The sequence below is a fragment of the Salmo trutta genome, chromosome 21 (assembly GCF_901001165.1).
Source record: "Salmo trutta chromosome 21, fSalTru1.1, whole genome shotgun sequence".
Lineage (NCBI taxonomy): Eukaryota > Metazoa > Chordata > Actinopteri > Salmoniformes > Salmonidae > Salmo > Salmo trutta.
In genome coordinates this window covers 35,131,080-35,154,742 of record NC_042977.1, presented here as the reverse complement: position 1 = coordinate 35,154,742, position 23,663 = coordinate 35,131,080, and the positions used below count along the sequence as shown (strand labels likewise).

The 23,663-nt window shown below is 42.7% G+C and overlaps 1 protein-coding gene across 1 annotated transcript; it reads left to right on the top strand.

The window, feature by feature from the left end:
• Positions 1-227: 227 nt before the first annotated feature.
• Positions 228-17,695, top strand: LOC115157271 (zinc finger protein 333-like). Its single transcript, XM_029705383.1, has 4 exons — positions 228-570; positions 15,346-15,467; positions 15,631-15,745; positions 15,951-17,695. The coding sequence occupies exons 1-4, from the start codon at positions 366-368 to the stop codon at positions 17,051-17,053; spliced, it is 1,545 nt and encodes a 514-aa protein (XP_029561243.1). The 5' UTR covers positions 228-365; the 3' UTR covers positions 17,054-17,695.
• The last annotated feature ends 5,968 nt before the right edge of the window (positions 17,696-23,663 follow it).

The window sequence follows — 23,663 nt, the reverse complement described above, 5'->3', positions numbered from 1 at the left end:
TTGCCACTGCATTGCACTGCACTCTCCCCTACATGTAGCCATATCTATTAACTTAAAAACAGATTACGTTTTTACGATCATAAAACGTATTTTTTGTAAATAGATATTGCTACCTTACATGCAATCTAGAATATACCTTGTTATTTACTGGCCAGTGCTAATACTACCAATTTTGAAGAGCTGTTGTAGTCTTATATTTACGGTAATAAATACTTACGTCACGAATTGAACGGAAGAGCGATTCCTCACACGTTACCCGCTCACTACATTGTTGCCATTTATCAACATCTACGGATTGTTTATTGCACATTTTATACTATCTACTTCACATAGAGAATACACATCTGTAATTTGGGCAGGACAAGATGGCAAGCTGCAATTTTCAGGCGCAGTTGGTATCCATTCTAGAGGTATTAGCTAAAGCAGCTGTAGCAGAAATAAACAATCGTGTAGATGATAGCTGTGCTGTTATACGTTTAGAAATGACCCAAAGCCAGCGAGATATTGATGTACTGAAAAGGAAGTGGCAAATGATGGAGAGCGAGCTGAAGAAGACACGAGGACGAAAAGGTAGTTGATGTGTTATTATTCATGGTAAATTAATGTTGGAGAGTGGAGACCCGACGTTGAATTTAATTGGATTCAACGTCGGGCATAAATGAGCGTTTGGATCAGGGAAGTTTCCTCTCACGACCTATAACGTTACCTTACAAGCCATAATTTTGAATAAAGTTATATTTGAACTTAATTTACCGGTTGTCCGTGCAGTTAGTCTATTTGCAGGTAGGAATGTGAGAAATATATCCACAGGAAAGTATCATTAAATTAACTTTTCATAGTGCTGGTTGTGTGTTCAGATTTATATCACTTGAAATAACGTTATGCGCTTAACGCCTCGATCACACTGACAGGGTTTTTGCTTTTTGACAGGGCAATTCCCCCAGAAGTACATTAATTTCCAATAGAATGCAACGTTTGCCTTGCAGTATTGCATTGCATTGTGTTCTATGTGGTGCATACCGTGGATGTATCAAAAGTATACATCAAATTGTATGCGTTGAAGACTTGACATAAATGGTAGCAGAAAGGGAATGTTGAACTTTTGTTGCACACATATCCAGATGATGATGCGTACCCTTTTGCGCAAAACACTGTAGGTGGGATCAAGGTGTAATGGATGGTGAAATTCCTGATAGGTTTCCTTCCTCTCCTCGGCAACTGAGTTAGGAAGGACACCTGTATCTTTGTAGTGACTGGGTGTATTGATACACCATCCAAAGTGTAATTTAATAACTTCACCATGCTCAAATGGATATTCAATATCTTCTTTTTTATTTTTTACCCATCTACCAATAGGTGCCCTTCTTTGCGAGGCATTGGAAAACCTCCCTGGTTTTTGTGGTTCAATCTGTGTTTGAAATTTACTGCTCGACTGAGGGACCTTACAGATATTTGTATGTGTGGGGCACAGAGATGATGTAGTCATTCAAAAAAAGCATGTTAAACACTATTATTGCACACAGAATGAGTCCATGCAACTTATTATGTGACTTGTTAAGCAAATATTTACTCCTGACCTTATTTAGGCTTGCCATAACAAAAGTGTTGAATACTTATTGACTCAAGACATTTCAGCTTGTCATTTTTTATTAATTTGTTAACATTTCAAAAAACACTTCCACTTTGACATTACAGGGTGTTGTGTGTGTGTGTGTGTGTGTGTGCGTCAGTGACACAAAATCTCAGTATAATCCATTCAGGCTGTAACAATTTGTTTTGGGAAAAAGTCAATGGGTGTGAATACTTTCTGAAGGCACTGTATCTACATCTACAGTGAGGGGAAAAAGTATTTGATCCCCTGCTGATTTTGTACGTTTGCCCACTTACAAAGAAATGATCAGTCTATAATTTTAATGGTAGGTTTATTTGAACAGTGAGAGACAGAATAACAACAAAAAAATCCAGAAAAACGCATGTCAAAAATGTTATAAAATTATTTGCATTTTAATGAGGGAATTAAGTATTTGACCCCTCTGCAAAACCTGACTTAGTACTTGGTGGCAAAACCCTTGTTGGCAATCACAGAGGTTAGACGTTTCTTGTAGTTGGCCACCAGGTTTGCACACATCTCAGGAGGGATTTTGTCCCACTCCTCTTTGCAGATCTTCTCCAAGTCATTAAGGTTTTGAGGCTGACGTTTGGCAACTCGAACCTTCAGCTCCCTCCACAGATTTTCTATGGGATTAAGGTCTGGAGACTGGCTAGGCCACTCCAGGACCTTAACCTGTTGGGGCTAGGGGGTAGTATTTGCACGGCCGGATAAAAAATGTACCCGATTTTAAACTGGTTACTACTCTTGCCCAGAAACGGGAATATGCATATAATTAGTAGATTTGGATAGAAACCACTCTAAAGTTTCTAAAACTGTTTGAATGGTGTCTGTGAGTATAACAGAACTCATATGGCAGGCCAAAACCTGAGAAGATTCCATACAGGAAGTGCCCTGTCTGACAATTTGTTGTCCTTCAGTTGCATCTCTATCAAAAATACAGCATCTCTGCAGTAACGTGACATTTTCTAAGGCTTCCGTTGGCTCTCAGAAGGCGCTAGAAAGTGTAATGGGGTGTCTGCTGTCTCTGGGCGAAGAACAGCAGGAGAATTTGTGAGTGGTCAGCCTGGGAACAGTGACACTGGAGATGCGCGTTGATGAGAATTCTCCATTTTTTTTCTTTCAGCCTTTGAATGAATACAGTGTCGCCGGTTGGAATATTATCGCTATTTTACGAGAAAAATAGCATAAAAATAGATTTTAAACAGCGTTTGACATGCTTCGAAGTACGGTAATGGAATATTTTGAATTTTTTTGTCACGAAATGCGCTCGCGCGTCACCCTTCGGATAGTGACCTGAACGCACGAACAAAACAGAGCTATTTGGATATAACTATGGATTATTTGGAACCAAAACAACATTTGTTGTTTAAGTAGAAGTCCTGGGAGTGCATTCTGACGAAGAACAGCAAAGGTAATCCAATTTTTCTAATAGTAATTCTGAGTTTGGTGAGGGCCAAACGTGGTGGGTGTCAAAATAGCTAGCCTGTGATGGCCGGGCTATGTACTCAGAATATTGCAAAATGTGCTTTTGCCGAAAAGCTATTTTAAAATCTGACACCGCGATTGCATAAAGGAGTTCTGTATATATAATTCTTAAAATAATTGTTATGTATTTTGTGAACGTTAATCATGAGTAATTTAGTAAATTCACCGGAAGTTTGCGGTGGGTATGCTAGTTCTGAACATCACATGCTAATGTAAAAAGCTGGTTTTTGATATAAATATGAACTTGATTGAACAAAACATGCATGTATTGTATAACATAATGTCCTAGGAGTGTCATCTGATGAAGATCAAAGGTTAGTGCTGCATTTAGCTGTGGTTTTGGTTTTTGTGACATATATGCTTGCTTTGAAAATGGCTGTGTGATTATTTTTGGCAGGGTACTCTCCTGACATAATCTAATGTTTTGCTTTCGCTGTAAAGCCTTTTTGAAATCGGACAATGTGGTTAGATCAGTGGTTCTTAACCTTGTTGGAGGTACTGACCCCCACCAGTTTCATATGCGCATTCACCGAACCCTTCTTAATTTGAAAAATGGCTCTCTTCACCTTGAATTCAGCGAGCGTTGTGTTCTTGTATTGTCCATCTCCATGCAGCTTAAGGAAGTGTTCTCTTAGTTTTGCCGGTGCTAGACTAGAATTGCTCAACTTGGCATTGCAAATCATGCAGTTAGGACGCTGACTCTCATCACGTTCCGTTATTCATGTGAATCCATATTGTACATATTCGTCCGACCACTTTATTTTTTTGCTCGACATAGTTAGTATGAAGGGATTAAAATATTAAGAAATAAATCACACGACGTACCATCACGACAGTCACAATTCGACTACTGAGCGCGCCAAATTCCCTGCAGCACAGATAGGCCAAGCGATGTTGCGTGATCACCTGCAGCCAATGATGGCCAAGCGGGGCGTGTCATCACGAATCATATGAGTCGGGTGTGTGTCTTGACCTCCGCCGAACCCCTGAGACTGACTCACCGAACCCCTAGGGTTGGATCGAACCCAGGTTAAGAACCACTGGGTTAGATTAACGAGAGTCTTGTCTTTAAAATGGTGTAAAATAGTCATGTTTGAGAAATTGAAGTTATAGCATTTTTTAGGTATTTGTATTTCGCGCCACGCGATTCCACAGGCTTGCGTCCCACCTCGCCCAGGGAGGTTAATGTGCTTTTTCTTGAGCCACTCCTTTGTTGCCTTGGCCGTGTGTTTTGGGTCATTGTCATGCTGGAATACCCATCCACAACCCATTTTCAATGCCCTGGCTGAGGGAAGGAGGTTCTCACCCAAGATTTGACAGTACATGGCCCCGTCCATCGTCCCTTTGATGCGGTGAAGTTGTCCTGTCCTCTTAGCAGAAAAACACCCCCAAAGCATAATGTTTCCACCTCCATGTTTGACGGTGGAGATGGTGTTCTTGGAGTCATAGGCAGCATTCCTCCTCCTCCAAACACGGCGAGTTGAGGCGATGCCAAAGAGCTCCATTTATGTCTCATCTGACCACAACACTTTCACCAGTTGTCCTCTGAATCATTCAGATGTTCATTGGCAAACTTCAGACGGGCATGTATATGTATTCTTGAGCAGGGGGATCTTGCGGGCGCTGCAGGATTTCAGTCCTTCACGGCGTAGTGTGTTACCAATTGTTTTCTTGGTGACTATGGTCCCAGCTGCCTTGAGATCATTGACAAGATCCTCCCGTGTAATTCTGAGCTGAATCCTCACCGTTCTCATGATCATTGCAACCCCACGAGGTGAGAACTTGCATGGAGCCCCAGGCCGAGGGATATTACATTTACATTACATTTAAGTCATTTAGCAGACGCTCTTATCCAGAGCGACTTACAAATTGGTGCATTCACCTTATGATATCCAGTGGAACAACCACTTTACAATAGTGCATCTAAATCTTTTGGGGGGGGGGGCGGTTAGAAGGATTACTTTATCCTATCCCAGGTATTCCTTAAAGAGGTGGGGTTTCAGGTGTCTCCGGAAGGTGGTGATTGACTGCGCTGTCCTGGCATCGTGAGGGAGCTTGTTCCACCATTGGGGTGCCGGCGCAGCGAACAGTTTTGACTGGGCTGAGCGGGAATTGTGCTTCCTCAGAGGTAGGGAGGCGAGCAGGCCAGAGGTGGATGAACGCAGTGCCCTTGTTTGGGTGTAGGGCCTGATCAGAGCCTGAAGGTACGGAGGTGCCGTTCCCCTCACAGCTCCGTAGGCAAGCACCATGGACTTGTAGCGGATGCGAGCTTCAACTGGAAGCCAGTGGAGGAGCGGGGTGACGTGAGAGAACTTGGGAAGGTTGAACACGAGACGGGCTGCAGCGTTCTGGATGAGTTGTAGGGGTTTAATGGCACAGGCAGGGAGCCCAGCCAACAGAGTGTTGCAGTAATCCAGACGGGAGATGACAAGTGCCTGGACTAGGACCTGCGCCACTTCCTGTGTGAGGCAGGGTTGTACTCTGCGAATGTTGACAGTTCTTTTGTGTTTCTTCCATTTGCCTTTTAATCGCACCAAATGTTGTCACCTTCTCACCAAGCTGCTTGGTGATGGTCTTGTAGCCCATTCCAGCCTTGTGTAGGTCTACAATCTTTAAGAGTGTGCTCCTAATCTCAGCTCGTTACCTGTATAAAAGACACCTGGGAGCCAGAAATCTTTCTGATTGAGAGGGGGTAAAATACTTATTTCCCTCATTAAAATGCAAATCAATTTCTAACATTTTTGACATATGTTTTTCTGGATATTTTTGTTGTTATTCTGTCTCTCACTGTTCAAATAAACCTACCATTAAAATTAGACTGATTCTTTTTTTGTCAGTGGGCAAACTACAAAATCAGCAGGGGATCAAATACTTTCCCCCCCCATTGTAGGTAGGGGTAAAGTGACTAGGCAACAGGATAGATGATACGCTGCTGCTACATCTCAGTCTATGTGGAGCAGTAGCAGCATGGCAATTCAACTATAACAGAATTACACTTTACCTCATTTGACTATTTTACTTTGAAATGTATGCCAAACAAAAACCATTCATTTCGAAGTTTAAGAAACCATACAACTCTATGCACAAGGACTACTTTAACAATTTCCACTGAAACATTTACAAAAACTAATTTAGTAGAAGAACTGATGCAAGCTTGGTAACAGAATTACAGTAAAATCTTCCACAGGTTTTTATGCGACCACATTTTCCCAAAACTCATTTTAATACTGTATCTGTTCTGAATTAAGATCAAAGGTGTCTGCAGAAAGAATGGGGTGTCAGCTATGACATGGCACCTTGCTTTTAGAAAAAATCAATTTGGGTTATTGAACTACAGTAAGTGAGGTGTTTTTTAACACGGTAACGGAATTACGGTAACAGACTTGCATCATGGCTCCCTGATCTGTACTACACAAAAATGCATCATTATGGATATGAATGTCATTCTCCTCATGTTTCACAAGTTTGGACATCACAAAAAAGTAGAGTACAATACAGCACAGCAGAGTAGGTTAGAGTAGAGTACAGTGCAGTAAAGTACAGTGCAGTAGAGTACAGTAGTGTTCGGTAACTACTTTTCAACTTCCGGTGTCAGTTGGTTCTCAGTGGGTGAGGATGCTGGTTAAAGTAAATGGAAAGAGTGGGCACATGGGTAGTTGTCAGTAAGAGCGAGGAGAGGTGACATTAACTGGAGAGTGAGAAAGTCAGAGAGAGGGAGGGGTTGTCCAGACTCATACACTCTTGTTTTGACCACCAGACAACAGAAAGACAAAGAAAACAGTAATGAGCTGAAAGTAACAGTATGCCAGTGGAAAAGAGGACAGTAGCAGGTGACCCAACTGGTTTGTGACTATTATGATTTCTCATTTTAGCCAATTCAGTTGTAGTTATTCCATTACTGTATTTTTGGGGGGAGGGGGAATTAAGAGTTTTAATCGCTTAATAATTCTAAAACAAAATTGATATCAGTAGAATGACAGGTCTACCATTACTTGTTACTTCTGTGAACTTTCATTATCCTCCCTCATGAGGGAGAGAAATCAGAAAATATCTTGATGTGTGGTTTCTTGGTAACAGAATTACAAAGCACAAGGCAAACTATTTCTCAAACTAATTATGTGTTGATATTGGCTGGCAGGGGTCTTTACGTCAACATTGTGTTTTGATGTATTTCTAATACCTTTTAAGACTTTCTGGTAGTTGTTTTCTAAGACCCCATTTTCGTCTGTTTATCCAGAAATCAAAGCTTTTACTTATGCCTAATTTTTAAGATGGAAAATGATTAAATTGTATATTTTCCTTCATTTCACAAAATATAGACTTCATTTGACACCCAATTTGATATGCTTCTATGAACTTTACGTGTGTGCGTGCGCATAGAGTCAATGCAAGATAGTTAGTTAAAGGTTCAATGCAGGTAGTTTGGGTAGCCATTTGATTAGCTATTTAGCAGCCATGTTTAGCAGTCTTATTGGTTCGTGGTAGAAGCTGTTCAGGGTCCTGTTGGTTCCAGACTGTTGGTTCCAGACTTGGTGAACTGGTACCGTTTGCCGTGCGGTCTATGGCTAGGGTGACTGGAGTCTTCCTCTGACACCGCCTGGTATAAAGGTCGTGGAGCTTGGCCCCAGTACTCACCACCCTCAATAGCGGCTTGCGGTCGGGTCCCTTGCAGTTGCCGTACCAAGCAGTGATGGAGCCAGTCAAAATGCTCTCAATGGTGCAGCTGTAGAAACTTTTGAGGATCTGAGGACCCATCCTTCCTGAGGGGGAGGAGGCGCTGTCGTGTCCTCTTCACAACTATGTGGGTGTGTGTGGATCATGTTAATTCCTAATTGATGTGAACACCGAGGAACTTGAAGCGCTCACTCCTCCGTTTCTTGTAGTCAACAATAATTTCCTTTGTGTTGCGGACGTTAAGGGAGAGGTTGTTGTCTTTGCACCACACTGCCAGGTCATCCTCCCAAAAGGCTGCCTCGTCGTTGGTGATCAGTCCTACCACCGTTGTTTTCAGCAAACTTGATTGTGTTGGAGTCGTGCACCGCCACACAATTGTGGGTGAACAGGGAGTACAGGAGGGCAGCCATGACCAGCCTTTCAAACCATTTATTTGCTATAGATGTGAATGCTACCAAGCGATAGTAATTTAGGCAGGTTACCTTGGCGTTCTTGGGAACAGGGACTATGGTTGTCTGCTTGAAACAAGTTGTTATTACAGACCAGCTGATCAGCGCATGGTCTGAGTACTCGTCCTGCTATTCCATCTGGCCCCCAGCCTTGTGAATGTTAATCTGTTTTAAAGGTCTTACTCACATTGGCTATAGAGAGCAAGATCACACAGTAGTCTGGAACAGCTGGTGCTCTCATGCATGGTTCAGTGTTGCTTGCCTCAAGCAACACTGAACCATGCATGAGAGCACCAGCTGTTAGCTCGTCTGGTAGGCTCGTGTCACTGGGCAGCTCGCAGCTGGGTTTCCCCTTCTAATTCGTGATAGTTTGCCAGCCCTGCCACATCCGTCAAGCGTCAGAGCCGGCATGGTAGGATTCGATCTCAGTCCTCTGACGCTTTACCTGTTTGATGGCTCGTCGCAGTTTATAGCGGGATTTCTTAAAAGCGTCCAGATTAGTGTCTCGTTCCTTGAAAGCGGCAGCTGTAGCCTTTAGCTCAGTGCGGATGTTGCCTGTAATCCATGGCTCTGGTTAGGGTATGTACATACAGTCACTGTGGGGACAACATTGTTGATGCACTTTTTAATGAAGCCGATGATTCTTCAGCTTTACCAGATGAATCCCGGAACATTTTCAAATCTGTGCAGCCCTGTAATTTAGCACCCGCTTTGTCTGACCACTTCCGTATTGAGCTTGTCACTGGTACTTTCTGTTTTCATTTTTGCTTGTAAGCAGGAGGATAGAGTTATTGTCTGATTTGCAAGAGGGAGGGCGAGGGAGGACCTTGTATGCATTTCTGTGTGTGGAGTAAAGGTGATCTCGAGTTCTGTCGCCTCTAGTTGCACAGGTGATGACATACTGGTCAAAATTTGGTAAAACGGATTTCAGTTTCTGTCATGAGAATTTTTTATCCCAATGGTTGAACTCAACTATCACTCAAGCTTTGTCTACACACACACAAATGAACTCACATCAGTAGAAACTCCACCTCTCTTTAGGTGGGCTGTATTTTTCCACAATACTAACACATAGTTTCTCATTATCTTCTGCAAGCCTAGCCATTTCTAACAGTTACTCCCCTACCTAGGTTGGGGAGGCCTCTTTCCTGTTATTGGTTTCAGAGTTGTCACAAGTCGACAGTTCAGTTGGCCTTGAGTGTGTCAACTATAACCAGCTCATATTGCGAAATAGTGACACAATGGCCTAGTCACACGCATTATTGAATTATGACTCTTAACACATTTCATACAATTATATGGTTTCAGGATGGAATACTTTAGTCATTATCTTAAACATACAAATTATTCTATCAGTTTCCCTGCATTGAAATTAGTGGCCACAAGGCACGCCGCCTCTGAATGTGCATTTTCTTGTTTGCTTATGGCCCTATACAGCTCGTTGCGTTGCGAGCTCTTAGTGCCAGCATCTGTTTGTGGTGTTAAATGGATACGAAAAATATAGTAAATAGTATGGTCTGCAGAATACCTCAAGATAAGCTAAGTCAGGCGAGCAACAACTCAACACTTCCTTAACCTCTCTGGGCCAGTGGGACGCTTGCGTCCCACCTACTCAACAGCCAGTGTAATCCCGTGGTGCGATATTCAAATACCTTAGAAATGCTATTACTTCAATTTCTCAAACATATTACTATTTTACACCATTTTAAAGACAAGACTCTCGTTAATCTAACCACACTGTCCGATTTCAAAAAGGCTTTACAACGAAAGCAAAACATTAGATTATGTCAGCAGAGTACCCAGCCAGAAATAATCAGACACCCATTTTTCAAGTTAGCATATAATGTCACATAAACCCAAACCACAGCTAAATGCAGCACTAACCTTTGATGATCTTCATCAGATGACAATCCTAGGACATTATGTTATACAATACATGCATGTTTTGTTCAATCAAGTTCATATTTATATCAAAAACCAGCTTTTTACATTAGCATGTCACTAGCATGTGACTAGCATTCCCACCGGTGAATTTACTAAATTACTCACGATAAACGTTCACAAAAAACATAACAATTATTTTAAGAATTATAGATACAGAACTCCTTTATGCAATCACTATGTCCGATTTTTAAAATAGCTTTTCGGTGAAAGCACATTTTGCAATATTCTGAGTAGATAGCCCGGCCATCACAGGCTAGCTATTTTGACACCCACCAAGTGTGGTACTCACCAAACTCCGATTTACTATTAGAAAAGTTTGATTACCTTTGCTGTTCTTCGTTAGAATGCACTCCCAGGACTTCTACTTCAATAACAAATGTTGGTTTGGTTCAAAATAATCCATAGTTATATCCAAATAGCGGCGCTTTGTTCGTGCGTTCAAGACACTATCCGAAGGGTAAAGAAGGGTGACGCGCCCGACGCGTTTCGTGACAAAAAAATTCAAAATATTCCATTACCGTACTTGGAAGCATGTCAAACGCTGTTTAAAATCAATTTTTATGCTATTTTTCTCGTAAAAAAGCGATAATATTCAGACCGGGAGTCGTTGTTTTCGTTCAAAGAGAGAGAAAGTAAACATGGTGTCGGCTCGTGCACGCGCCTCCAGTCTCATTGTCCTCAGATCGACCACTATCCAAATGCGCTAATGTTTTTCAGCCATGGCCTGCAAAGCCACCATTAATCGTTCTGGCGCCTTCTGAGAGCCTATGGGAGCGTTAGAAAATGTCACGTTATGCCAGAGATCCCCTGTTTTGAACAGAGATGATCAAGAAGGCCAAGAAATAGTCAGAGAGAACGCTTCCTGTTTGGAATCTTCTCAGGTTTTGGCCTGCCAAATGAGTTCTGTTATACTCACAGACACCATTCAAACAGTTTTAGAAACGTTAGGGTGTTTTCTATCCAAATCAAACAATTTATATGCATATTCTAGTTACTGGGCAGGAGTAGTAACCAGATTAAATCGGGTACGTTTTTTATCCGGCCGTGCAAATACTGCCCCCTATCATCCAACAGGTTAACATTAGAGGTCAAACACCAGCTGTTGTTAACTTCTCTTGGGTAGGGGGCAGTATTTTGACGTCCGGATGAAAAGCGTGCCCAAGTAAACTGCCTGTTACTCAGGCCCAGAAGCTAGGATATACAATATAATTGGTAGATTTGGATAGAAAACACTCTAAAGTTTCTAAAACTGTTATAATTATGTCTGTGAGTATAACAGAACTGATATGGCAGGCGAAACCCTGAGGACAAACCATCCCCCCCAAAAAAAGAATTCAGCCTACCACTATTTTCAATGGGCGTCACTTTTATTATAAGGCCAAGTCCTCCCAGATTGCAGTTCCTAGGGCTTCCACTAGATGTCAACAGTCTTTAGAAAGAGTTTCAGGCTGTTTTTTTGAAAAATGAGCCAGAAATTGTAGTTTTTCTAGGTGGCTCCCATTTTGGCTGTAGTGTTTCCAAGCGCGTGGAAGAGAGCTTGTTCTTTGGTATTTTTCTCCGGTAACGATTCTCCGGCTTAAATTTTGTTTATTTATGTATTAGGGTACCTGAGGTTTGATTATAAATGTTGTTTGACTTGTTTGGAAAAGGTTATTAGTAACGTTTGGGATTCATTTTGTATGCATTTTGATGGAGGGAAACTGGGTGGATTATTGACTGAAGCGCGCCAGCTAAACTGAGTTTTTATGGATATAAAGAAGGACATTATCGAACAAAAGGACCATTTGTGATGTAACTGGGGCCTTTTGGAGTGCCAACAGAAGAAGATCATCAAAGGTAAGGCATTTTTTATATCACTATTTCTGACTTTTGTGTCGCACCTGCCTGGTTGAAATATGTTTTTCATGTGTTTGTATGCGGGGCGCTGTCCTCAGATAATCGCATGGTTTGCTTTCGCCGTAAAGCCTTTTTGAAATCTGACATGGCGGCTGGATTAACAATAAGTTAAGCTTTATTTTGATGTATTACACTTGTGATTTTATGAAAGTTAAATATTTATAATACTGTAGTTTGAATTTTGCGCTCTGCAATTTCACCGGATATTGGCCAGGTGGGACGCTACCGTCCCACCTGCCCATAAGAAGTTTTTAACAAGGAGAGATACACCTCCTCCCTTCGTCTTACCCGAATCTGCCATCTGGGCTTGATGATGCATGGAAAAACCAGCGAGATGTAAATTCGGCAAAAAAAGAAACGTCCCTTTTTCAGGAACCTGTCTTTCAAAGATAATTTGTAAAAATCACAGATCTTCATTGTAAATGGTTTAAACACTGTTTCCCATGCTTGTTGAATGAACCATAAACAATTAATGAACATGCACCTGTGGAACGGTCGTTAAGACACAAACAGCTTACAGATGGTAGGCAATTAAGGTCACAGTTATGAAAACTTAGGACACTAAAGAGGCCTTTCTACTGACTCTGAAAAACACCAAAAGAAAGATGCCCAGGGTCCCTGCTCATCTGCGTGAATGTGCCTTAGGCATGCTGCAAGGAGGCATAAGTACTGCACATGTGGCAAGGGCAATAAATTGCAACCTCTGTACTGTGAGACGCCTAAGACAGCGCTACAGGAAGATAGGACGGACAGCTGATCGTCCTCGCAGTGGCAGACCACGTGTAACAACACCTGCACAGGATCGGTACATCTGAATCTCACACCTGCGGGGCAGGTACAGGATGGCAACAACAACTGCCCGAGTTACACTAGGAACGCACAATCCCTCCATCAGTGCTCAGACTGTCCGCAATAGTCTGTACTGAGGGCTTGTAGGCCTGTTGTAAGGCAGGTCCTCACCAGACATCACAGACAACGTCGCCTATGGGCACAAACCCACCGTCCCTGGACCAGACAGGACTGGCAAAAAAAGCTCTTCACTGACGAGTCGCGGTTTTGTCTCACCAGGGGTGATGGTCGGATTTGCGTTTATGGTCAAAGGAATGAGCATTACACCGAGACCTGTACTCTGGAGCGGGATCGAGGTGGAGGGTCCGTCATGGTCTGGGGCGGTGTGTCACAGCATCATCGAGTTGAGCTTGTTGTCATTTCAGGCAATCTCAACGCTGTGCGTTACAGGGAAGACATCCTCCCTCGTGGTACCTTTCCTGCAGGCTCATCCTGACATGACCCTCCAGCACGACAATGCCACGAGCCATACTGCTCGTTCTGTGCGTGATTTCCTGCAAGACAGGAATGTCAGTGTTCTGCCATGGCCAGTGAAGAGCCCGGATCTCAATCCCATTGAGCACGTCTGGGACCTGTTGGATCGGAGGGTGAGGGCTAGGGCTATTCCCCCCAGAAATGTCCGGGAACTTGCAGGTGTCTTGGTGGAAGAGTGGGGTATCATCTCACAGCAAGAACTGGCAAATCTGGTGCAGTCCATGAGCAGGAGATGCACTGCAGTACTTAATGCAGCTGGTGGCCACACCAGATACTGACTGTTACTTTTGATTTTGACCCCCCCCCCCCCTTTGTTCAGGGACACATTATTCCATTTCTGTTAGTCATATGTCTGTGGAACTTGTTCAGTTTGTCTCAGTTGTTGAATCTTATGTTCATACAAATATTTACACATGTTAAGTTTGCTGAAAATAAACTCAGTTGACAGTGAGAGGATGTTTCTTTTTTTGCTGAGTTTATGTCCATGTCCTCGTTCAGCCACGACTCTGAGAAACATAGGATATTACAGTTTTTCAGGTCCCGTTGATTGGATTTGAAAAGTGTAATTATACTTTCCTGTGGGATATATTGTCTCACATTCCTACACTATATATACAACAGTATGTGGGCACCCCTTCAAATTAGTGGATTCAGCTATTTCAGCCACACCTGTTGCTGACAGGTCTATAAAATTGAGCACCCAGCCATGCAATCTCCATAGACAAACATTGGCAAGTAGAATGGCCTTAATGAAAAGCTTGGTGACTTTCAACATATCACCCTCCATAGGATGCCACTTTTCCAACAAGTCAACTCATCAAATTTCTGCCTTGCTAGAGCTGCGCCGGTCAACTAAGTGCTGTTATTGTGAAGTGCCGCCAAGCAGTAGACCACACAAGCTCACAGATCAGGACTGCGGAGTGCTGAAGCGAGCATCGCGTAAAAATCGTCTGCCCTCAGTTGCAACACTCACTACCGAGTTCAAAACTGCCTCTGGAAGCAACGTTAGCACAAGAACTGTTCGTCGGGAGTATCATGAAATTAGTTTCCATGGCCGAGCAGCCACACACAAGCCTAAGATCACCATGCGCAATGCCAAGCGTCGGCTGGAGTGGCGTGAAGCTCGCCACCATTGGACTCTGGAGCAATGGATATGTGTTCTCTGGAGTGATGACTCACGCTTCACCATCTAGCAGTTTGACGGATGCCAGGAGAACGCTACCTGCCTGAATGCATAGTGCCAACTGTAAAGTTTGGTGGAGGAGGAATAATTATCTGGGGCTGTTTTTCATGGTTCGGCTAGGCCCCTTAGTTCCAGTGAAGGGAAATCTTAACGCTACAGCATACAATGACATTCTAGATGATTCTGTGTTTCCAACAGTTTGGGGAAGGCCCTTTTCTGTTTCAGAATGACAATGCCCCTGTGCACAAAGGGAGGTCCATACAGAAATGGTTTGAGATCGGAGATCAGAGCCCTGACCTCAACCCCATCGAACAACTTTGGGATGAATTAGAACGCCATCTGCGAGCCAGGCCTTGTGTCCGAATATCACAAATGTTCTTGTGGCTGAATGGAAGCAAGTCCTTGCAGCAATGTTCCAACATCTAGTGGAAAGCCTTCCCAGAAGAGTGGAGGCTGTTGTAGCAGCCAAGGGGGACCAACTCCATATTAATAACCATTATTTTGGAATGAGATGTTCGACGAGCAGGTGTCCACATACTTTTGGTCATGTAATGTACCTGCAAAAGGAACAAATACACCGACAACCAGTAAAGTAAGTTAAACTATTGTTTTATTTAACATTCTGGCTTGTAGAGGTCGTGAGAGAACTTTCCTGCTCTATTTCTATGAAATGTCTATGAAATTCAACATTGGGTCTCCAGGCTAGTTAATTGATTGCATATGGGAAACCCAAATTTGTGAATAGCTCTAATATTTGACTGAATACAATTATTTTCTAGGTTTTTACTCCATGGCATCAGAGAGATCTTCATATCCAGTCAAGATTGTTTTGAACAAGCAGAGGAGTAACTCACAGTGCAGAGAAGAAGAGCTGACTGTTGAAGAGGACTCTCAACCCCAGGTGTGATACATCACCTTTTACAATGACAGAGACCTGACTGGCCTCTTGGATCAATTCTGATATTGGATTATCAGGAGATTTTATCGCTTTTGTGTGATTCATGAGTATGAAAAGGGTTAGATATGGTGTGTGTCCAGAGTAATAACCTCAGTCCCTGTTACAGCCTACAGATGTGGAGCAGAGAGTGGAGACTGAACCCATACTGATCAAAGATGAGGAGACTGCAGAGGATGTGTGGAAGACTGACCCTCAGGAAGAGCTCAGGATCACTGGAGAGGGTGGGTGTGACCATAAGGGGCACTGCTCTGTCTGTCTATGGAAGACTGTGTGGGTATGGTGGTATGCACTTTCCAAATTGCTGCATTGGTGTTTTATGTTCTGGCATATGTAGCGCACGTACACACAGTCAGTTCTAAAGCAGTCATGTTTTGCTGTTAAGGGTCTTTTGTAATGTTTATTTTATGTTTATCCCCAAATCTTTAGAGTCTGGTTCAAAGCCTGGGAAACCACCATCCTTTGAGCAACGGCACTGTGATGAGGACTTCATCACACAACCCAATATATCTCCCAGAGACTCAGTGGAACATTACCCCAATTCTGATCGTCCAGAGGAACCAGGCACACCCCAGCTCACGTCTACAGAGGTGTTCAGCACAGAGCAGCACCGGCCAGATGAGGACTCACTAGACCTAGTGATGGTGAAAGAGGAGGAGCTGGATCAGACCACGACCCTGGCAGGTCCTGACCAGTTTGTTATGGATGAGTCTGATGGGCAGCTGTGGACCTCTGTGGATCCAGGCAGAGACACTGACCCTGTCTGCCACCCAGATTTCTCCTTTCATTCCGCAGAAGAGTACTCTCAGAATATCTCAATTTTCCCATCTCATAGTGGGCTGCCATCTGTTCCTACTATGACAGATGAAGTAGGGCCATCGCTTCACTCTTCTATATGGAAACCACATGCTAACATGTTCAGTGCAGCAAAACACATGACAAGACATGTCAGGACATTAGCTGATGAGACTAGACAACAGATGCCAGAGGGACAGAGCAGTGAGATGCTGAACTCAAATAAGGAAGGAAATAGTTTAGCTCTACAGTCAAGGCAGCATCAATACAGGGCTTCAGAAGCAACAGTGAGATTGAGTGAGTGCACGACAGGGTCAAACATGGCCACCACCTCCACCTTCTCTGGATACAGCCTGAGTCGCAGTAGTTTTAACATGGTGAAGAGAATGAGGACTCAGTGGAGATCAGGCAGCACCACCGAGAGGCGTTTCAGCTGCACCTTCTGTGGTAAGAGCTTCCAGCGTTTCTGCCAGCTCAAAGTACACCTCCGGAGTCACACCGGAGAGAAACCGTACACCTGCGAACAGTGTGGCAGGAGTTTCACCAAGCAGTGCAACTTGATCAGACATGCTGTGGTCCACAGTGGGGAGAAGCCCTTCGAGTGCACACAGTGTGGGAAATGCTTCACTCAGCGCTCCAATATGACGTCACATCAGAGAACTCACATAGGAGAGAATGCAGTGTCTCAATATGTGGCACCTGCATACCCTGGGGATCCACACACAAGTTTAATGTAGTCTCAGAACAGATTGAACATAATTGCATTATGCTTTGGAAACACTTTCTATGTAAATTTAGGTCCAGAAGGTATTTTGAGAAATGTTGACAACCTTTTCCTCCTCATTGATTTGTGAAATGGTTTTCCTGCTTGACTGTTCACGGATCCTCACTTTTTTTAATAACCTATTTATTTACATCTAGTAACATTTTATATTTCTACCACAAAATCATAAAACCATATTATATTCAATAAAATGTATTTAATGAAAGAGTCAGTCTGTGCTTTTAGATGAATAATATGTAGGAGCCATTTATTCTGTATTGTCTAGGTAGTGTCTGACTATCTGGGATGTCACGTCTTGCCACAAGGGACAGTCTCATATCAGGTCAGGTTAATAACTCAATTCCACTTGATTTTCAGAGTTCGATTTGTAAGATATTCTGCTGCCCCAAAATGTTAAGTTACTGTGTGTCTTCTCAAAACGAGGCAATAAAATATCTGTGTAATAGGCTATACATGTTTATACAATTTTACATCTGGAAACTACACTTACTGTGCACATTGTCTAAACTGACACCACTGGGACTGTATAAATTGGTCATCTGAATCAAGGTTCATTAGATGCTGTAGATGGCTAAATAAAGAAGAGAAATAGATTGATATGATTAGTAGTTTCAAAGATTTATCTCTTCATTGATTTGCCAATCAACAGGGGCGGAGAAAATGGAGTGAGAGCAGGAAGTCAACAAATGTAGTGATTTTTTTCATCGCTTGCTTGTGCCTGTGTAGAGTCAAGGTAGGAACAGTCTTACATCTCCTTCTTACTCTTTCTTATTTATTGTTCTTACATCAGTCATCCCGAAACTCGAAAGGAGTAACAGTGACCGTGTGTTCAAATCAAATGTATTTATATAGCCCTTCTTACGTCAGCTGATATCTCAAAGTGCTGTACAGAAACCCAGCCTAAAACCCCAAACAGCAAGCAATGCAGGTGTAGAAGCACGGTGGCTAGGAAAAACTCCCTAGAAAGGCTAAAACCTAGGAAGAAACCTAGAGAGGAACCAGGCTATGAGGGGTGGCCAGTCCTCTTCTGGCTGTGCCGGGTGGAGATTATAACAGCACATGGCCTAGATGTTCAAATGTTCATAAATGACCAGCATTGTCAAATAATAGTAATCAGTAGTTGTCGAGGGTGCAACAAGTCAGTAACACAAGAGTAAGTGTCAGTTGGCTTTTTCATAGCCGATCTTTGAGAGTATCTCTACCGCTCCTGCTGTCTCTAGAGAGTTGAAAACAGCAGGTCTGGGACAGGTAGCACGTCCGGTGAACAGGTCAGGGTTCCATAGCTGCAGGCAGAACAGTTGGAACTGGAGCAGCAGCACGGCCAGGTGAACTGGGGACAGCAAGGAGTCATCAAGCCAGGTAGTCCTGAGGCATGGTCCTAGGGCTCAGGTCCTCCGAGAGAGAGAAAGAAAGAAAGAGAAAGAGAATTAGAGAGAGCATATTTAAATTCACACAGGACACCGGAAAAGACGAGAGAAATACTCCAGATGTGACAGACTGACCCTAGCCCCCCGACACATAAACTACTGCAGCATAAATACTGGAGGCTGAGACAGGAGGGGTCAGGAGACACTGTGGCCCCATCGGATGAAACCCCCGGACAGGGCCAAACAGGTAGGATATAACCCCACCCACTTTGCCAAAGCATAGCCTCCACACCACTGGAGGGATATCTCCAACCACCAACATACCATTCTGGGACAAGGCCGAGTATAGCCCACAAAGATCTCCGCCACGGCACAGCCCAAGGGGGGGCGCCAACCCAGACAGGAAGACCACGTCAGTGACTCAACCCACTCAAGTGACGCACCCCTCCCAGGGACGGCATGGAAGAACACCAGTAAGCCAGTGACTTAGCCCCCATAATAGGGGTGGAGGCAGAGAATCCCAGTGGAAAGAGGGGAAACCGGCCAGGCAGAGACCGCAAGGGCGGTTCGTTGCTCCAGCCTTTCCGTTCACCTTCACACCCCTGGGCCAGACTATACTTAATCATAGGACCTACTGAAGAGATATGTCTTCAGTAAAGACGTAAAGGTTGAGACTGAGTCTGCGTCTCTCACATGGGTAGGCAGACTATTCCATAAAAATGGAGCTCTATAGGAGAAAGCCCTGCCTCCATCTGTTTGCTTAGAAATTCTAGGAACAATTAGGAGGCCCGCGTCTTGTGACCGTGTTAAGGGTGGAATGGTAGGGGTCAGGGGGATGGAGAGGTGGGGTCAGGCTCAGAGGCGTTATGTTCTACGACAGGCCTGCAGGCACAACGATGTGCAATTCATTTGACGTCCACTGTAGTGAGATGGCTGCAAGAGGCAGGGAGGAGAGGGCCTCAGAACAGCCAGAGCTGTGGTTTGGGGTGTCAGGGTGACCGTCAGCATACTGATACACATTTTGATACTTATTGTGAATCGTGTGTAAACAAGTTGTTATATGAATAATTTATTAACTGCACTGTAATTTGTGTCCTGTCTCCAGAGTTGGTGGTGTGTGGAGATTCCAAGGGGAATATGTGGTTCAACCAGCCACCAAACATCAACTCCTGGAGCAGCAGGAAACCTGTGAGATCTCTCCCTTTTCCTCTGATGAAACTGATGTCTTTTTTTCGATGATGATGAATATTATTTTGGATGGATTTTTCCCTAGACACACAATGACAGGATCAGTGTACTGTGACTCCCCAACAGCACGATCGTGATCTTGAAGTCCCATGACAGAGCTGTCAAAATGTGGGACAGAAACACCAAGAAACAGGTGTATGTTATTCTAACTCGTAAATTTTCACGCACTCAAATCATTTCTCAAAGAATGGATGAATAGTCACAGTAATGTACTGTTTGTGTATGTATGCTTACACTATCTATCTGCATCTCTGTACAGGCAGTGGTGGAAAAGTACTCAATTGTCATACTTGAGTAAAAGTAAAGATACCTTTAATATAAAATGATTCTAGTCAAAGTGAAAGTCACCCAGTGAAATACTACTTGAGAAGTCTAAAAGTATTTGGTTTTAAATATACTTAAGTATCAAAAGTAAATGGAATTGCTCAAATGTACTTAAGTATCAAAAGTATAAACCATTTCAAATTTCTTATATTAAGCAAACCAGACGGTAACATTCTATTTTATTTATTTATTGGCGGATAGCCAGGAGAACACTCCAACAGTCAGACATAATTTACAAACAAAGTATTTGTTTTTAGTGAGTCCGCCAGATCAGAGGCAGTAGGGATGACCAGGGATGTTCTCTTGATAAGTTGTGAAATGGACCATTTTCCTGTCAAAATGTAACGAGTACTTTTGGGTGTCTGGCAAAATGTATTGAGTAAAAAGTACATTATTTTCTTTATGAATGTAGTGAAGTAATAGTTGGCAAAAAAGATACCCCAAAAACCTGCTTAAGTAGTACTTTAAAGTATTTTTACTTAAGTACTTTGTGTGTGTGCTTACACTATTTCTCTGTGTTTCTGTATGGGTGGGTTGGTTTGTGTGTGCGGGTCCTGTTCTGGTCTTGGAGGTGAACCCACACTGCTCCAGTAAACTGGTGTGTGGCGATGCACTGGGCCAGCTCTACTTCCTCTCCTGGAGAGAATAACCAGTCATTGTATACACACACTGCTCCATACACACACAGAGCCATAATTAACTTACTCTCTCACAGATATATCAGTACTGCTGTGCTGTTATGCATATTCTCTCATGCAGCTCAATTAACACCACCTGCTATCTTCTACACACGATCTAATATGCATACTCTCTAATACCTCTACTAACACTACCGTTCAAAAGTTTGGGGTCACTTAGAAATGTTCTTGCCTAGAAGGCCAGCATCCCGGACTCGCATCTTCACTGTTGACTTTGAGACTGGTGTTTTGCGTGTACTATTTAATGAAGCTGCCAGTTGAGGACTTGTGAGGCATCTGTTTCTCAAACTAGACACTCTAATGTACTTGTCCTCTTGCTCAGTTGTGAACCGGGGCCTCCCACTCCTCTTTCTATTCTGGTTAGAGCAAGTTTGCGCTGTTCTGTGAAGGGAGTAGTACACAGCGTTGAACGAGATCTTCCATTTCTTGGCAATTTCTCACATGGAACAGCCTTCTTTTCTCAGAACAAGAATAGACTGATGAGTTTCAGAAAAAAGTACTTTGTTTCTGGCCATTTTGAGCCTGTAATCGAACCCGCTGATGCTCCAGATACTCAACTAGTCGAAAGAAGGCCGGTTTTATTGCTTCTTTTATTAGCACAACAGTTTTCAGCTGTGCTAACATAATTGCAAAAGGGTTTTCTAATGATCAGTTAGCTAATCCAAGTTTTTCATTTTAAAAGGCTAACACAACGTGCCATTGGAACACAGGAGTGATGGTTGCTGATAATGGGCCTCTGTACGCCTATATAGATATTCCACAAAGAATCAGCCGTTTCCAGCTACAATAGTCATTTACAACATTAACAATGTCTACACTGTATTTCTGATAAAATGTATGTTATTTTAATGGACAAAAAAGTAGCTTTTCTTTAAAAAACAGACATTTTTAAGTGACCCCCAAACTTTTGAACGGTAGTGTACATAGAGTTGAAGTCGGAAGTTCACATACACCTTAGCCAAATACATTTAAACTCAATTTTTCACAATTCCTGACATTTAATCCTAGTAAAGATTCCCTGTCTTAGGTCAGTTAGGATCACCACTTTATTTTAAGAATGTGAAATGTCAGAATAATAGTAGAGAGAATGATTTATTTGAGCTTTTATTTCTTTCAACACATTCCCAGTGGGTCAGAAGTTTACATGCACTCAATTAGTATTTGGTAGCATTGCCTTTAAATTGTTTAACTTGGGTCAAACGTTTCAGGTAGACTTCCACAAGCTTCCCACAATAAGTCGGGTGAATTTTGGCCCATTCCTCCTGACAGAGCTGGTGTAATTGAGTCAGGTTTGTAGGCCTCCTTGCTCATACACGCTTTTTCAGTTCTGCCCACACATTTTCTATAGGATTGAGGTCAGGGCTTTGTGATGGCCACTCCAATACCTTGACTTTGTTGTCGTTAAGCCATTTTGCCACAACTTTGGAAGTATGCTTGGGGTCATTGTCCATTTGGAAGACCCATTTGCAACCAGGCTTTAACTTCCTTGCTTGAGATGTTGCTTCAATATATCCACATAATTTTCCTTCCTCATGATACCATCTATTTTGTGAAGTGCACCAGTCCCTCCTGCAGCAAAGCACCCCCACAACATGACGCTGCCACCCCCGTGCTTCACATTTGGGATGGTGTTCTTCGGCTTGCAAGCCTCCCCCTTTTCCCTCCAAACATAACGATGGTCATTATGGCCAAAGAGTTCCATTTTTGTTTCATCAGACCAGAGGACATTTCTCCAAAAAGTACGATCTTTGTCCCCATGTGCAGTTGCAAACAGTAGTCTGGCTATTTTATGGCGGTTTTGGAGCAGTGGCTTCTTCTTTGCTGAGTGGGCTTACAAGTTATGTCGATATAGGACTTGTTTTACTGTGGATATAGATCATTTTGTACCTGTTTCCTCCAGCATCTTGCCAAGGTCCTTTGCTGTTGTTCTGGGATTGATTTGCACTTTTCGCACCAAAGTAGGTTCATCTCTAGAACGCGTCTCCTTCCTGAGCGGTATGACGGCTGCATGGTCCCATGGTGTTTATACTTGCGTACTATTGTTTGTACAGATGAACGTGGTACCTTCAGGCGTTTGGAAATTGCTCCCAAGGATTAACCAGGCTTGTGGAGGTCTACAATTGTTTTCTGAGGTCTTGGCTGATTTCTTTTGATTTTCCAATGATTTCAAGCAAAGAGGCACTGAGTTTGAAGGTAGGCCTTGACTCAAATTATGTCAATTAGCCTAACAGGAGCTTCTAAAGCCATGACATCATTTTCTGGAATTTTCCAAGCTGTTTAAAGGCACAGTCAACTTAGTGTATGTAAACTTCTGACCCACTGGAATTATGTTAACAATTTTTTGAAAAATGACTTGTCATGCACAAAGTAGATGTCCTAACCGACTTGCCAAAACTATAGTTTGTTAACAAGAAATTTATGGAGTGGTTGAAAAAAGAGTTTTAATGACTCCAACCTAAGTGTATGTAAACTTCCGACTTCAACTGTATGTACATGCCTTTAAAAACCTAAGAGAAGGACCTCAATGTAAATCAGCTATAATGCATGTAGTGTGCAATAGTTACTTGAAATAATATATAAATGAAGTTTCATTTTAAGTTCACATGAAACTAGTTTATCGTCCGTTGTTCCCCAGCTGTGTGTCAAACAAGTTATTTCCCTTTTCTATCCTTTAATAAATACCATACCACATTTTCAGAATGGTTTCATTAGGTTGTGTGGATGAGAATGGAGATGACAATATTTTATCATATATAAACAATGAATTTGTATGAATGGTTGAAAAGTGTTTTTGTATTTTACCACAATGCATTGTGCATTATAAATGCAAATAGCCTTGGTTGCATTTATAATCATGTCTGCCACTGCACTCTCCCCAACATGTAGCCATATCTATTTAACTAAAAACAGAAGTTTTACTATCTGA